The sequence below is a fragment of the Solea solea genome, chromosome 13, assembly GCF_958295425.1.
Source record: "Solea solea chromosome 13, fSolSol10.1, whole genome shotgun sequence".
NCBI classification, from domain to species: Eukaryota; Metazoa; Chordata; class Actinopteri; order Pleuronectiformes; family Soleidae; genus Solea; species Solea solea.
Genome location: NC_081146.1, coordinates 22,046,667 through 22,061,979, shown reverse-complemented (window position 1 = coordinate 22,061,979; position 15,313 = coordinate 22,046,667). Strand labels below are relative to the sequence as shown.

Genomic DNA, 15,313 nt, shown 5'->3' with positions numbered 1-15,313 from the left:
CACACGCATATCATTGTTTTTTTACATCAGGGTGCCCACAGGTCCTGGAAAAGTTTGTGAATTTGAATAATTTATTTAAAGCCCCTTGAAAGTCTAAATAGACATGGGTCATTGAAAGGACTTGCATTTTGTGCAAGGAAGTAGTTCAGTAAATGTCTCCCACCACTGATGTGCCCTTGTTTGTTAGTTGTAAGTACCAGCGGTGTTGTGGACACAACACTGTCTCTCTCTGCTGTTGACATGAGATTCCATGTAGGACAATGAACAAAATAACATTAAGCAAGAGAGAGCGAATGACAGTGTGATGCCTGCGTATGCAAATTCCAAGATCTCTGTCTCACCAAAGGAAAATTACAAAGACTGACTTGCCTCTTACAAGCAGTTACCCAGGAAAACAAAGTACTGGAACTATCTTTTCTGTTCTTAAGCGGAGCGGAGAAAGCCTATTGTGTGCATGGGGCTAGTTTATTCTGGTATACAGTCGTAAAACATAATTCAGCTCAACAAAATATCCTGTCAAACTGGATGAGAGGCCTTCAGTGGAACTAGTGGTGTCAAACTCAAATGACCTTGGGGGCCAGTGAGTGTCTAGTCTGGACAATGCAGAGCCGGTTTAGAGAAAGAAAGTGGCCTGTGGGCCGCCAGTTTGACCCCTCTGTACTACACCATCGGCTTCATAATTAGACGGCTAATTTGGAGGCATGACATGTAGAGTTCAGCTTCATCACACACATCTAAAGTAGAAGAGTGACACTGTAGGAATATGCAGAGTCCCTTTAGACAGACTGAGCCTGTTGAGTTTTCTAAAAGGTACCTCAAGACCCACCTTTACTCTCTGGCTTTAATTGTATCAAGTTTATTTTATTTTTTTTATTTTATTTTAAAAGGTACTGGGTTTTTATATTATGGTTAAATTGTTTTGTTTTTGGCTACATGGCAGATCCGTGGCTCGCTTGCACTGTTGCCTCGACCGGTCTGAATCCCAGTTCCACCGAGGGCCTTGTACATTTGTCTCACTATTACTGTGGTAGGTCGTCTGTTCATGAGCGATGCTTTTAGTATAATACCGGAAGTATTACAGTGCAAATTAAGGCTTCAAAATTGAATGAATGAATGAATGAATGAATGAACGAAATGTATTTGTAGTCACAGTATAAACGCTGATCAGCACATGATTTCCTAATGATTTAATGTTAAATAACGATAATCCTGTTTAACATTACAGCAGCGTGAATAGAGCTTTGATTCACTCAAGTTTCACTGCACGCAGGATGCATTTTAATGCCGGGCGTAAACAATCGTATTTAACGGATGTTAAAACCAGGTCTCAACAGGGTTTTTGTCATGTTTGTGAGCAGCATATCTCAAAAAGTAAAGGACGGATTAAAATGAAATTATATGGGGATGTAGGTTGTCGCCCAAGGTAGAAATGATTGTAGGGGGAAACAGATGCTATTTGAGGATTAATTTATTTAGTTTTTAAACAAACAACAAAAGTTGTTCACTTTGTGATATCAGGGAGTGCATAAACACTGTGGGAAAGTGAGCAGCCTTGGGGGAAGGTTTGTGCTCTGGGTGCTTTCTCTGGTTGTTAGCTGTGATTATATGTTTGAGAATATGTGAAGACTGTGGAATGTCAGCTTACATATATCCCCTTACCATGTAGCATTCTTTCTCAGAACATTCTATTCATCGCGGCAGTGACAGCATGTCAAGTTTCTGTTGAGCTCCTCTGCCTGTGTTTTTCTTGCACGCCTATTAAAAGAACACGGATATTGACACACTGAGATGGATTTAAGCGTGGTTCCATCGAATAGATGTTGTCATGTTTCCTAAACCTCTTCCCGTTGTGCAACTTGAGAGACAAGTTCCGAGCTGGGGATTTTCAGGGTGAAACTCGATGACATGCAGCACCTCAGGCTGTTTACCTTTTCATGCTCACTGACCACATCATAATCTGGCGATATATCCTTTTTCTTTAATTTCATTGTCATTTTTAATGTTTTTTTAATGAAGTTAAAGCTTTGTGGTGTCCCTGCCTACACTCGAACAGATGAATCAAGAGAACAAAGAGGTTGATCTCAGAAAGAGATTATCATTATTCAATTAACAACAAAAAATTGCCCACTGTTTTTTACCTTTAATTGACCAAGTGATTGTTAATTTTAGTTCTTTCTTTAATTCCTACATGAGATTCACAGTAAATGCAAACATTGAAGAGTTTCCCATGGCGCAGTCTGTTTGTTTAAAATTGTACCTCATCATTCGTCTGGAACATTAAGTGTTATTTTACCATGCTTGTCTTTTGAGCAGATCCCAAACACTCGGCTTACTCATATTCACAACCTGGAGGAACCAGTTTGGCACTGCTGTCACATTCACCTCAGGCTGCGTTCGCAGGTTTCTAGGCTTCAGGATGGTGAAAGTTTGTAATACGAATAAACCATTTTTTAACCGTTTTTTTTAGTGTCTATACTCTCACTGGCCACTTTATTAGGTACACCTGTTTTCACTGGTTCACGCAAATATCTAATCAGCCATGGCAGTCGCTCAGTGCATAATGGAGACATGGTTAATATGAGCTGCTGAAGTTCAAACTAAGCATCTGTATGGGATAGATATGGTGATTTGGTTGTTGGTGCCAGACGCAGAAACGATCATCTCTGCAGATTAAAGAGTATGGTCCAAAAAAGAGAAAATATCCAGTGAGCAGCAGTTCTTTGATTGAAAATGCCATGTCGATTCTAGAGGAGAATGGCTAAAAAAATACAGAAACGCAGAAGAAGCTCAGATAACCACTTGTTACATCCAAATTAGGTGTCATATGTAGCTAATAAAGTGGCAAATGAGTGTATGTCAGCAATATCACATGAGACAGACATGAGCACATCACAGCCATGATGATATTCAGAATAACAGCACTCGCTCTCATTTGATTTTCCTTAAAAACACTCACAGCATGTCCAAAGGGTTTATATTCGGGTTGACAATATGGGTCCCAAGCACATTTGTCCATGATTTCCATGGTGACCCCAAGCAGGTTTGCCCACATGGCATTCCAATGTGAGATCCATGCAACTGAAACTTAGCACCCACATAGCCCGGAAGGGTACAAAGGTGCCTTCACTTGCTATTGAAATAATGGCAAATACGAGTTCCCGATGTGCAAAATGCACATGAAAATTGCCCCCTCACGTCATGATCTCCAGTGGGACATTGGGAGCATATTCCAGTGTTAATCCTGGAAAAATGTCTCTTCAGCATACTTGACTTTGACTTTATTGTGCTTTTTTGTTCTTTTTCACAGTACTGCACTTGTTTAACAAACACAACAGCAAAAGACTTAACAAGACTTCACATAATAAATGTAACAGACTTTACCACCACCCTTACACATAAAGCAGTTCTGATTACACTCAGTGGGGTGGGTTGTTGAGGGATGTGATGACTGAGGGAATCCGGCTTCGTCCAAAGCGAGCCCTCATGTAACCTCAAAGTTACATGTACAGTACCTACGCACCAGGGCAGTAGGGCTAGATGAGTGTGTGCGTGAAGTCCTGTTCTATTGAAATTAAGGTATAATGTCCTTGTTATTAAGTTCAATGAGGTTGGGTGTGGGAAGATCTTTTATTTTTGTAGTAGTTTTGTCAATATCGGCATCACTCATGGAATGCCTCCTGTCCAATCAACGTACTTGCTTGCAACTGTTCGGGATTAACTGTTGTATGTTTTGTTTTATTGAAGAAGGGCGTTGTCTCGGTTGCTCATCTCCTAACAGACCCAATGTTGGTTCGAGTTAGCTGGCAACTGGTGAAGTTAACTTGAATGATTCAATTTTGGAAAACACCTGGCTCTCTGCCAGTTTTTTTGGTTCATTTACTCTTCCTTCCTTTCGTGTTTCTCTTTGCAGGTGCTCATAGGAATGTTTTTACATCTGCAGACAATTGGTCCTTGGTTAGGAGCTGGACAGTTGCCATCGATTGTCCCTTTGAAATTAAATAACTTTGAATAAAGTAGCTAACGTATGAGGAAAGCAGTTATCCTTACCCTACATTTTACTCTTCCCTAGTTTTGTCTGTGTAAAGCAAATGCAGTTTTTTGTCTTCACACATTCTATATGTTAAGAAAAGTGGCTGAGAACATGTGAAATTAATTACCACTGTGGAGTAAAGAATTATGGTGTTAAGGCTGAAAAGAGTGTCCCTCCAGTCTTGTGTTCAGGATTTTCAGGCGTGTCTATAATATACAATAGCAAAACTCCTCGTCAAATGCTGTAACAAAAGTAAAATCTAGTGTTTTATAAGCTTTACAAACTGCCCTGCCTTACATGATGGAGGAATAAACATTAATCTTGAAGCTGAGAAAATGTTTTAGTAAATGATCAGAACCGATCCTTTGAAAAGTGATGTAACAGTGACAAGCACCTTCGTCTGTTGCATCCACGGAGACTTTCTTGTTTGAATGGCCACATAAAGCACTTTAAACCAAGAGTCACTTTAACCTCATTTCACCCATTCACTTCACACACACACACACACCCACACACTCGCTTTTATCAATCATCTATTCACACACTGACAACATAGTCATCAGGGGCTAGTTGAAGTGGAGTGTCTTGCCCAATAACAATTGTCTAGACTTTGTGACTGTGTCACTTTTGTTCTATCTTCCTCATTCCTAAAACGTCCTCAGACAACTTTGTCACGCAAAATCAAAAAGAAGGTTCAGTTTTGACCGTTTTGACTCACAAACACGCAAATGTTGTTATTGGTGCACCTCGTTTTGTTTCTTTTATTGTTTTTTGCAACATATTGTCCAGAATTCCTGCTTGATTGGATATCATTGCACTGAAAAGGGTAGAGTCAGCATCGAAGGCTGTCACAGTAATGACAGAAAAAAAGATGAAGATGTTCTACTGTGGTCACTTTTTCCAAAAATCAAGTTTGAACTTATTCTTCCAGACACCAGTGGTAAGTTTGAGAACAACTGCTCTAAAGAATTAGTTGCAGGAGGAGTAAGATAACATTGTAAAGATAGCTTACATTTAAGGTGGTGTAGATTTTCTTAGGTAGGCCTTTTGCTATGTGGCTAAAATCTAGGGATGCACAATATTATCTGCAGTATATCTGTATCAGCAGGTATTGGCTTTAAATGTATTATCGAATATCAGCAAACACACCAAAATCTGCAGACCAAATCTATATATATTGGTACTGGTTATCAGCCCAAGCCCTACCAATATATTGGCATATTGCATGTAGGCAAAAAGTCCAATATTGTGCATCCCTTTTCAGGCACAGTTGTTGGTATTTCACCAGCATGAGGGCAGTTACATCAGTGCAGCTTGGTCCTCTTAAGGACCACAAACGTGAGACCTCATCTCACATCTGACTTCATATCACTCCTTCACTCTAGCACTAACATTACAGGCAAAATGCATAATGCAATGTAGTTCCTGATCTTACATAACATAAAACAATACATTATATTATTAATACTGGATAGGCACTGCTGTTACAGTCAATTTTGACCACACCACACATTTAAAAGCCTGAGAAAAAGTAAGGTAATGATTCTTCACAACAAGAGTGTAGCTTCATTTCCCAGTGTGGGGCAGTCTCAGTACATGTATTCAGTAGATATGTATTTATAGGTTACATTATAAATTAAGCAAAACAACAGTTGTAGTAGTGTGTTTCTGCACTGGCCAGTTAACCACTTGCCACTTAACAATAGTCTTACCTAATATATACAATATCTACACATCTCAAGCATATGACCAGCAACTACCCCTAAACATGCCAGGGGTAGTTACTATAACTCCTGTATATCTATTTGATTATGTCATTAAAGTCCATGTTGGTATAATGGTCAGATGTCTGAATCCTTTTGCCCATATAGTGTATCACCATGAGGCCCACACACCCTGCAGTGGAAATGCAAGCCAGATCAGGACGTACCATTTCATGTCAAGCTGAACTTCAGTGCACTGCACTGCTTGGTGGAAACTATGTTTATCCTGTATGTCAGTCCCACATACAACCACACCAAACATCCCACAGAGAACCCATTTTTAAATGATGAGAGTTATATGCTGCTTCTTCTGGAACGGCGTCGCATCGAGTCTCTGCACAGACTTGTGCAGCTGGTCATGTCGCAGCACTTCTTCCCCTCTTCAGCTTTGTCGGGGCTAACTGCATATACAGAGAGTGATGAAACACTGATGAAAGACAAATTAGTGGACTGTTTGTCCATCACCGGACTTTCAGACTCTGAGGCAGAAATTGAGGTTTTGCTGGAATATTCATACAAATTTTTTCTGAAAGCAGACCTAGTGTTTTGTTCCTTCTTAAAAAGGATTACATAGCACTTTGGGAAGAAATGACAACAGAGAATGCCGTAGTTAGACATGAGAATGATCCCCATCTCCACAGCTGGCAGGTACACCCCTGAAGTGGTGACATAGACGGGGACAAAGAGCGTCCAGGCGATGAGGTAGAGCAGCATACTGAAGGTGATGAACTTAGATTCATTGTAGTTCTGTGGAAGTTTTCGTCCTTTGTAGGCGCAGATGAAACAAACAAAAGCTAGCAGAGCTATGTAGCCTAACATCACCGCAAAGGCCAAGTAAGAGCCCTCATGACATTCCTCCAGCAGAGTGGTTGGCTGCATGATAAAGTGAGCATACGGGCTTCTGAGGACCAGCCAGGAGATGCAGAGACATATCTGCAGGGACACACAGAGACTGACGATGACGTAAGGCTGAAAGACCTTCCGCAGAACCTGCTGCACTGCAGGGTTGAACTGGAAGGCCAGCAGAATCTGCAGGGTCTTGACCAGGATGCAGGAGACACACAGAGTGAAGCTGATCCCAAAGACCACCTGTCGAGCCTTACACTGGAGTTTGTTGGGCTCACCTACGAAAAGTATGGCACTAATGTAACTAGCGACCAGCGAGAACAGGATGACCTGGCTCAGTGGCCCTCCGGCAGCCTTCACCACAGGAGTGTCACGCTGATGTAGGAACAGAGCGGACACCAGTACAACCAGGAGGATGCCCAGGGCAGAAAAGCACAGAAGAGCAATGGCAAAGCTGTCGTCCCAGGAGAAGAAGAGTAGGACTTTGCGGGTGCAGTTGGAGCTGCCCACGGCTGACCACTCTTTGCTTGTGTCGCAGCTCAGACACTGATCCATATCTGCAGGTATGATGGAGCACAAGCACAGGTACAGTTATATGCAGGCTCACTGAGAACTTAATCCAACCTGGTTTAAACGTCAGCTGTGTAATGTTTAGGAGGGTTTATTGTCAGTAACTGATTATACTACCCAGAAGTATATACCCAACTTAAAATAAAGTAACACACTTACCAGTCATATTAGAGTAGTAGTTCTCAGTACAGTTGATGCACTCATAACAACAGATGTGCTGACCCTCTGCTGTTTTCTTGAACTCTCCAGGAACACAGCTGTTGGTGCATTTTGAGATGATGTGCTGAGGAAAGCAGCGAAACACTGTGACTATAAAACTCTTCTTAACTACTTATGTGTGTTTATGTATATATATATATATATATATATATATATATATATATATATATATATATATATATACATACATATCTACATTTAGCTGTAGTGTTCTGTGTATGTGTGTGTAATGGCAGTAAAATGACAGCTTACCTTCAGGTCTATGAACTGCTGAGTGAAGCTGTTGGAGGTGTAGGTGAAGCTGTCGGTTTGTGGGTGGTACTCGGCTACAATATCGTCCACGTGTACTTTGTTGCCATCTGACCACCACATTGTCAAATCATAGCCCAGGTTGATGTCACCCAGTTGGTCAAAATTATAGGTCTCTCCATTGAGCTGAAACTCTTCCATCCACAGAGCATCCAGCAACTGCATGACATTTCAGATTAAATTTTTTAAGTATCTAAACCACTTCATCTTGACTTTACATAAGTCACAGTTTACATGGCAGCCTGTTGCAGAAACAAATAGGTACTGAAAAGGTTAAGGGTAAAGGTTAAGGTTAAGGTTCAAGGATAAGGAATTAGCATCGAGGAATATCAATATGATCTGGACAAAGGTACCGCTATTTATAATAAACATTTGAAAATCATGAAATGCTGGCTCAGTTTGCTTACATTTCTGCTTCCCATCTGCCCTCTAATGATAATGACGCTGTGATTTTTACTCATCATGGCAGTAAAGTGCATAAATGCTAAAACACAGCATGACTAAGAGAAAAAAGATGTTGTTACAGGGATGTCGGCATGTTTATTGTAAAAGATTGTCACAGTGAAGTTGCCTGTGGTGAGTGATGTACACTCTCCACCAAAACTCTGCGTTAAAGTATCAATAAAAATATCAATATTGTATTGGTATCAGTATTGTCAGCGATAAAAATGTTACCCATCCCTTAGTTTTTCTTGTTTAAGGCTTCCTGTCAGGCTGATGAACTGAGAGACATCTAGGAAACTTAATTCATACATTGTACATTATACAGCTGCGGGACATTTGGATTAAGCTTTTGTTCATTATTTATATTTATCAAGTCCAGCAGGCAGTGAGGAAGTGGTTTGTGGGAAATATGAAAAACAGAAAGGAAAACTAACCTGTAACAACAGTTCTACACGTGTGAGAAACAGACATCACATTCACTCAACCCTGTATATATAGTTAGTGTGGTTAGTATTCAAATGTATTTTATGTGCCCCCCCATACTGGCCACTAAATTCAATTTCTATGAGCTTTGAATTTAACCTTACCCAGCATGTCAGTGGGCTCCATAAGGGTTATATTCGAGCTGACAATATGGGTCCACAGCGGGTTTGTCAATGGTTTCCACGGTGGTCCCTCCTGTGTTTGTCCATGTCACTGAAACCATATGGGACCTGTATAATTTGCCCACTTATTACCCAAGTAGCCAAGAGTGGGCATGAGCTTAAAGTGGGCAAAACCCACTTGGGACCCATATTGTCAGTCCGTATAATATAATCCTTATGGGGCCCACATTGACATGCTGGCTGGGTACCACACACACAGACTCCTCATGCATAATTACCTCCCAGGGTTGCACTGTGTCTGGTCCTTTGCAGTCTTTGCTCTTGCAGATGGATGCCACAGCCTGAGCAATGGCACTAATCGCCATCTCAATACTTAAGATGGTGTCAACACCAATTTGATTTCTAAGGATTTTCACAGCTTCAGACACCACTTCAGTGTCTCTATGTCCTGCAGCACTAAGCAGCATGAAGAACTTCTGCAGGAAAGGGTTATTCTTTGCATATTCATGTCCAGCTTTCTGCAGCTTGCTTAAGTATTGTTTGTACGATGTTGAATCTCCATGTTTGTGGGTGAAGCCCACAATGTGACCTATGTCCCTCAGAGATACATTCCTTGTCACAGAGGGGGAAGAGGACCAGCTATCACTGGCCACCCACACTCTTCTCATTGACTCTCTGTTAAGTCCTCTTCTCAGCACCTGATTCTTCAGCTCCTCGAAAAGACACTTAATATGAGTTGACCTGGCAAAGGACACAATGACCTGTACCTTGGTATTGTTGAGGATCACGGCGGCAGCAATCTCAATTGCATAGTGGGTATATTCACCAATCACAGACTGAGGTATAATTAATGAGAAGGCCACACAGATGCCCTTACCAAGAGCCTGGATTGAAAATTGTTCTGAAGCTGATCGGCCATAATCACCATCTGTGAGCACTATTCCCACCCAGTTCCAGTTGTTGATGTTGAACAGTGTTGTCATGGCAGCTGTCTGATAAAAATCATTAGGAATGGTCCTCATGAAGGCAGGGAAGCGGCTCTTATCACTCAGAATGACAGCACTTGATGAATAACTGATCTGCAGAGAAGAAAAACATTGATAAATTTAAAGCTGCTATCAACAATGTCATCTTTTGTTGTACTTCCTCGCCTTTACACCTGGCCTTAAAATGCCAGGTGTAAGTGCCTGACCACTTATTTTTGGTGTACTGAATCATTAGAATCAGTCAAGTAAAAAGATTAGTTCAGTACTTCCTGCATGACCTGAGCATAGACACAGTCACTTAACTGAAATATGGTGGAAGGGCTTGTAATGCAGCTTGCAATTGCCGGCTTTTGGCAGTGCGGTTGCTAAATGTCCTTGCTGTATGTTCAGGATTTTTAAGCATTGTTCGGTTTGATTCCTGTGTTGGACGTTGCACTCATGACTCTTCTAGTGCTGACACTCTCAGTCTTTCGACTGGCATATTTCCACCGGCTCTACTCGCTTCAACTCGCCACGCCACAGCACGGTTTAAGTAGTGTTTCCACTAGTATAGTACCTGGTACAAGGTACTATTTTTAGTACCTGCTCCGATGAGGTTCCAAAGGCGTGCTGAGTAGGTGGAGGAGTCTTGTGTATTTAGGGACAGCACCGTCGATCGAAGGCAGAATCACAGACCCTGCCGCTGTAGTCTGTGGAGTCTGTACTGTACTTCGGAGATGTGTGGACAGAAATCAAGCCGAACAGTGCTGAACTGTAGATAAGTTAAAACTACTTAACAATTATAAAAACGTGGGTTGATCTCCAACAACTACCAGGAGTCTGGTGTAAAGTCACTAGTTTGTGTGTGTGTGTGTCGCGTATAAAACAAAGTCACCGCAGTTTCACGCAGCTGTGCAGCGATGACTTCGCCCACGTTGAGTAGGTACTTTTTATAGTAGTGGAGATGCAACCTAACCGTGCCGTGTCATGCCGAGGCGAGGCGAGTAGAGCTGGTGGAAATACGCCATTAGTATCAGCTCAGCTTGCTTGGAACCTCACCAGAGCAAGTACTAAAAAGTACCATGTACTATCCCTAATGGAAAAGCAAAAGAAAGTGAGTAGAGTGGAGCAGTGCTGAGCCGAGTCGTGCTCGGACAGTAGTGGAAAAGCGTTGTTATTCACCGACAACAAGACCTAACCTCACGATCAGGACTGTCTCTTTCTGGACTTCTGGCTTCTGACTGGGTCAAGTGTTGTGGGATACCGGAAAAAAAATCCCACCACACCCGACATGTATTCTGACATAGCACTGGCCAAATTGCAAATTGACACTTTCAAGTGGCTGTTCAGAGTCTAATGGGTGACATCACTATTTGTTACCACTTGGTGGCAGATGATGAGGGTATTTCTCCATCTCTTAAACTCTGATGATAGTGACACAAGTTTTATTGTGACTTTTTCACCTTCAATAGGAGCACCCTCTCTCTCTGAGCTGTCCTGTGCTTGGTCACTGTAAACTAAGTAAACTAACTAACTACTAGTGGTGGTGCAGAAGTCTACTTCTCTCTTGGATCATTTGATGAACATGTTGCGTAAATGCTAGCATGAGATTATTGAACAATTATGCCAAACAATCGTGCCTATTGTAGCTGTAATGCTCCTGGTGATCTTTGGTGTTCTACATGCCTCAGCTGACAGCTGCTGATGTTTATCATCTATCACTACAAGCCAGTTCTGTTGCTTCAGTTGCCTGCAGGTAACAGCGTTGTCTGTCAGTGCTGCCATAGGGCTTTAGAAGCATTATCCTTGCTCTCCTCAGGAACTTACCTGGGGAATCATCTTGAGCGTCAGTAGTCTGGCGATGGCGATGGATATTTCAGAGAAAGTGGCACCTACAACAGCCATGACTGGCTGGATAAAGGCGGAGGAGACATTGTCTGTATCGTGACGGTCCTCATGAATGACCAATTCTGTGGCTCTCAGAGCTGTGTTGACATCAGAGCAGGAGTCAAGGATCTTGTAGCCCAGAGTGACGTTCACAGCAGTGAGCATCGGGGATCTGTTCATCACCTCAATAGCATTGATCATTGTCAGAGACTTTGCCAAGCCTCTTTCTTCAAACCTGTGGGAACAATGCAGAATCACCACATGTTTTTCAAATAATAGATTCAGGGCATACAGCATAAGATACACTATATAGACAAAAGTATTTGGCCACACCTGTTAAGTACTGACCTCAGGTGTTTCAATTAGGCTTTGGGCTAGGTCCCTTATCTCCAATGAATGGCAAACTTACTGTTTCAGCACACCAATTTTGGACAATGCTATGCAACAGTTTGAGGAAGGCCCTTTTCTATTCCAACATGATTGAAAGCGAGAACTACAAAGGCTTGACTGGCCGATTTGTTTACTTGAACGTTAAGATATTGATGGCTCACGCTGTGGTTCTGTATGCTTTATACCTGCTGTACATCGTGATACAAATAAGATCGAGCATGGCTCTTGTGGTTGCTTTGTTGTCTGCAGAAAGACGCTGCCGGAGTATGATCTCCGGCAACAGCACTGCAGTTTATATGTCGCCTTCTTACAGGTCAAAGACCGGGGAGGAACACCGAGTCTGACTCCTGTCCGACTAAGCGTATACATGCAGGAGTAATCGGACTATGAATTGCAATATCAAGGTATGACATTAAGAAAACTGAATTATATTCTAATCTGACTGAAATCAGACTTTTTTCCATGCACGTAAACACACACAATAAGTGTTTTATGTAGGCCTAAGGTTGGAAACACTTGAAGAACAACTTATAATTTACTGGCAGTTAGTTAATTGGACCTATCAGTTGAATAAGTGTCAACTTATGTAACAAAAAACAGAAGCAGATATTGGTGAATGAGGCCTATGGTTTTTAACATTGTACCCCACTTTGCAGCATTCTCCAAAGCTTGCATTTCACGTTCTTTGTTTCTGCTCGGAGCAAATTCCAGCCCTTGATGAAAGGGTGTACGATGCCGTTAAAGGCTTGTGAAAGAGGTGGAAGCTGATGTAACATTGTAATGAACATTTTTACATTAAAGTTTAAGCAGCAGAATCTTAAACAAACTGCATCAAAAAACTGGGCTGTGACCCACTGGTGGGGCCTGGACGTTGCAGAGTGGGCTATAAAATAACTTCCATTTATCAAATCCTATATTTCTTGTTGTAGGAAAATGATCTAAGTTATTGTAAATATGTCTGATCAAACAAGATGTCCCATTTTGTTATTCATACAGTATACGTCTGCACATGCAACCTAGGGCTTCTCTGTTATGGACAATGTGGAGCGTGTGATTATTGATGATGAATATTCATCAGTCATAAAGACTAAATATACCATAATGTAATGTCAGTATGTTATTTGTATGTAATGACTCATTAAGATTCAGTTACCCTGGCTATAACATAATAGTTAATAAATAACAATAACCTAATAACAGGATACTATTAATATCATAGCAATACCATTTTATTTATAATGTAATATCCAAGTAATAGCTTGGGTAAAACAGTAATAGTGTGGTTAAAAGTAATACCATGCTGTTTCCAAAGTAATATCCAGTTAATATCTTAAAGATGAGAATAACCTCACATTCATTTTTATCCTCAACTTCTGAGTCAAAGATCTGTGTTTGCGTTCTGTTTTTTTCCCTCTCTTTTAGTTTTTGTTTTAACAGTTCTTATGAACACCTTGAAAACAAGACAATAACCATAGGACTTTGACATTTTTATTAATATTTAATTTGATTTCATTTCATTCTCTTACTTCTTATCACATCTTATCATCACACAAACTCCATTCATTTTAATTCCCTAATATTCTGTATTCTGATCATGTTCTTGTCTTTATTTTATGATATTGATTTTTTTTTCTTTTTGGTAATATGTACGATAATATAAAAAGCACAGGGATGGTTTTACTCCTCTTATAAATTAACAATATTTGTAATATTATTCCAGGTGTGCCAGGTTTTTTACACATGTTTCTTGTTCAGTATTTGATAATGATGATCTCACCTGATACATTCCTGGCGGTGGGGTTTAAAACTGTGCTCCCTTTTGTCCACATCTTCATGAAATGGCATGAGTCCGCCGATGATGAAATCTCCCGGGGCTGTAATTTCCATGACTTGGACATCCTCTTCACTAGCATGTCCTATTTCCACAAGAATTAGGAAAACGGTGATGTGAAAATAAAGAATGGGAGTAAACGCAGCCATATCACTGTCCTCACTGTGTTTCGCTCTCCTCGCTGTCTTTTTCCCTCTCATTGGTGTTTCTCCACTGGCTCAGTGATACTCTCCCTTTTAAGCATCCTCCCAAGGCTAAGGAAAAAAAATCATCTCCTCCTTCCTCATTCACACCTTACTCCGCTCACATTCTCCCCTGCAGCCCTGCCCACTTCTTCATGACTGACAGCAGGTGAGTCACTGCTCTGTAGAGGCAGCTGTCATCACATGGTGTTGTGTTTTCAACGCTGTGTCATCTTCAAACGTCCCATTGCATTTATGATCAGATAAAACAGAGCAGGGGTGACAAACAAAAAATGAAATACCCTTCACACTTAAAAGGTCTGAATCAAGACTTTTTACAAATACAGTGCTTAACAAATGTATTACACCACCTGTAATAAAAACATTTTAGAACTCTTTTATTCTTTTAGAATATTTTAGAACCTGTTTTTGTTGTTTATTTGGCAAACTGAACTCACCTTTTTATACCCAAATTTGACCCAGCTCACCGGGCTAACTAATAAGAATCACATTTTTCTGTTCAGGAATGCAAGTAAACAACTATAATTTGACATTTTTATCAAGAAATAATAACATGCTTTACTATTAATTCTGTTTAATTTAGTAGTAGTTATTTAGTAAATTTAAAAATTCATGGATAACAATTACAATTACATTTTAGCATTAAAAATATCATTTCGTTAAAGAGCTTCTACATACTGGGGTATGAACCAATTACAGAAACATAAACAATGATTTTGATAATTAAAAATGCTGTTCATTTTGGGCAGGGTTGTGGTCTAATACATTTGTTGAGCACTGTATATGAATGCCTTTTTATTTTTTATTTTTTTCCCCCCCCTGAATTGTTGTTTCACATTTGTCTTGCAAAACTGTCCAAATACTTTTGTCCATATAGTGGTTATGCATAGTGACCACCAATTAATTAACCACCAGGAATATAGTTTAAAATATAAATAGAGCAATAATTTAAAAAAACAAACGTTACAAAATAAAAAATTAGGATTGTTAAGTATTTTTTAATTGATCTACAGTTTCGGCATTGTTCGGCTTGATTCTTGTGTTGGACGTCTCTTCCTGTGACGTCATGCAAAGTATCGCCTCAGCAACTTAACTGTGCTGTTTCATGTCGTGCCGCGCCATGCCGCGCCGTCCTGTGCTGGTGGAAACACGCCATAAGCGTTTACAAAAAATAAAACCTAATAAAACCTAAATGTATTAAAACTAATTTTAAAAACAAAAAGTCAAAACTAAATAAGAACTAAAATTAAT

At 40.5% G+C, this 15,313-nt stretch overlaps 1 protein-coding gene across 1 annotated transcript; it reads right to left on the bottom strand.

The window, feature by feature from the left end:
- Window positions 1-1,048: 1,048 nt before the first annotated feature.
- gprc6a (G protein-coupled receptor, class C, group 6, member A) lies at window positions 1,049-14,062 on the bottom strand. The gene is made up of 6 exons (XM_058648732.1): window positions 13,806-14,062; window positions 11,579-11,873; window positions 9,065-9,865; window positions 7,681-7,896; window positions 7,369-7,492; window positions 1,049-7,196 (listed from the first exon to the last, which is right to left on the bottom strand). The coding sequence occupies exons 1-6, from the start codon at window positions 14,057-14,059 to the stop codon at window positions 6,088-6,090; spliced, it is 2,799 nt and encodes a 932-aa protein (XP_058504715.1). The 5' UTR covers window positions 14,060-14,062; the 3' UTR covers window positions 1,049-6,087.
- Window positions 14,063-15,313: the final 1,251 nt, after the last annotated feature.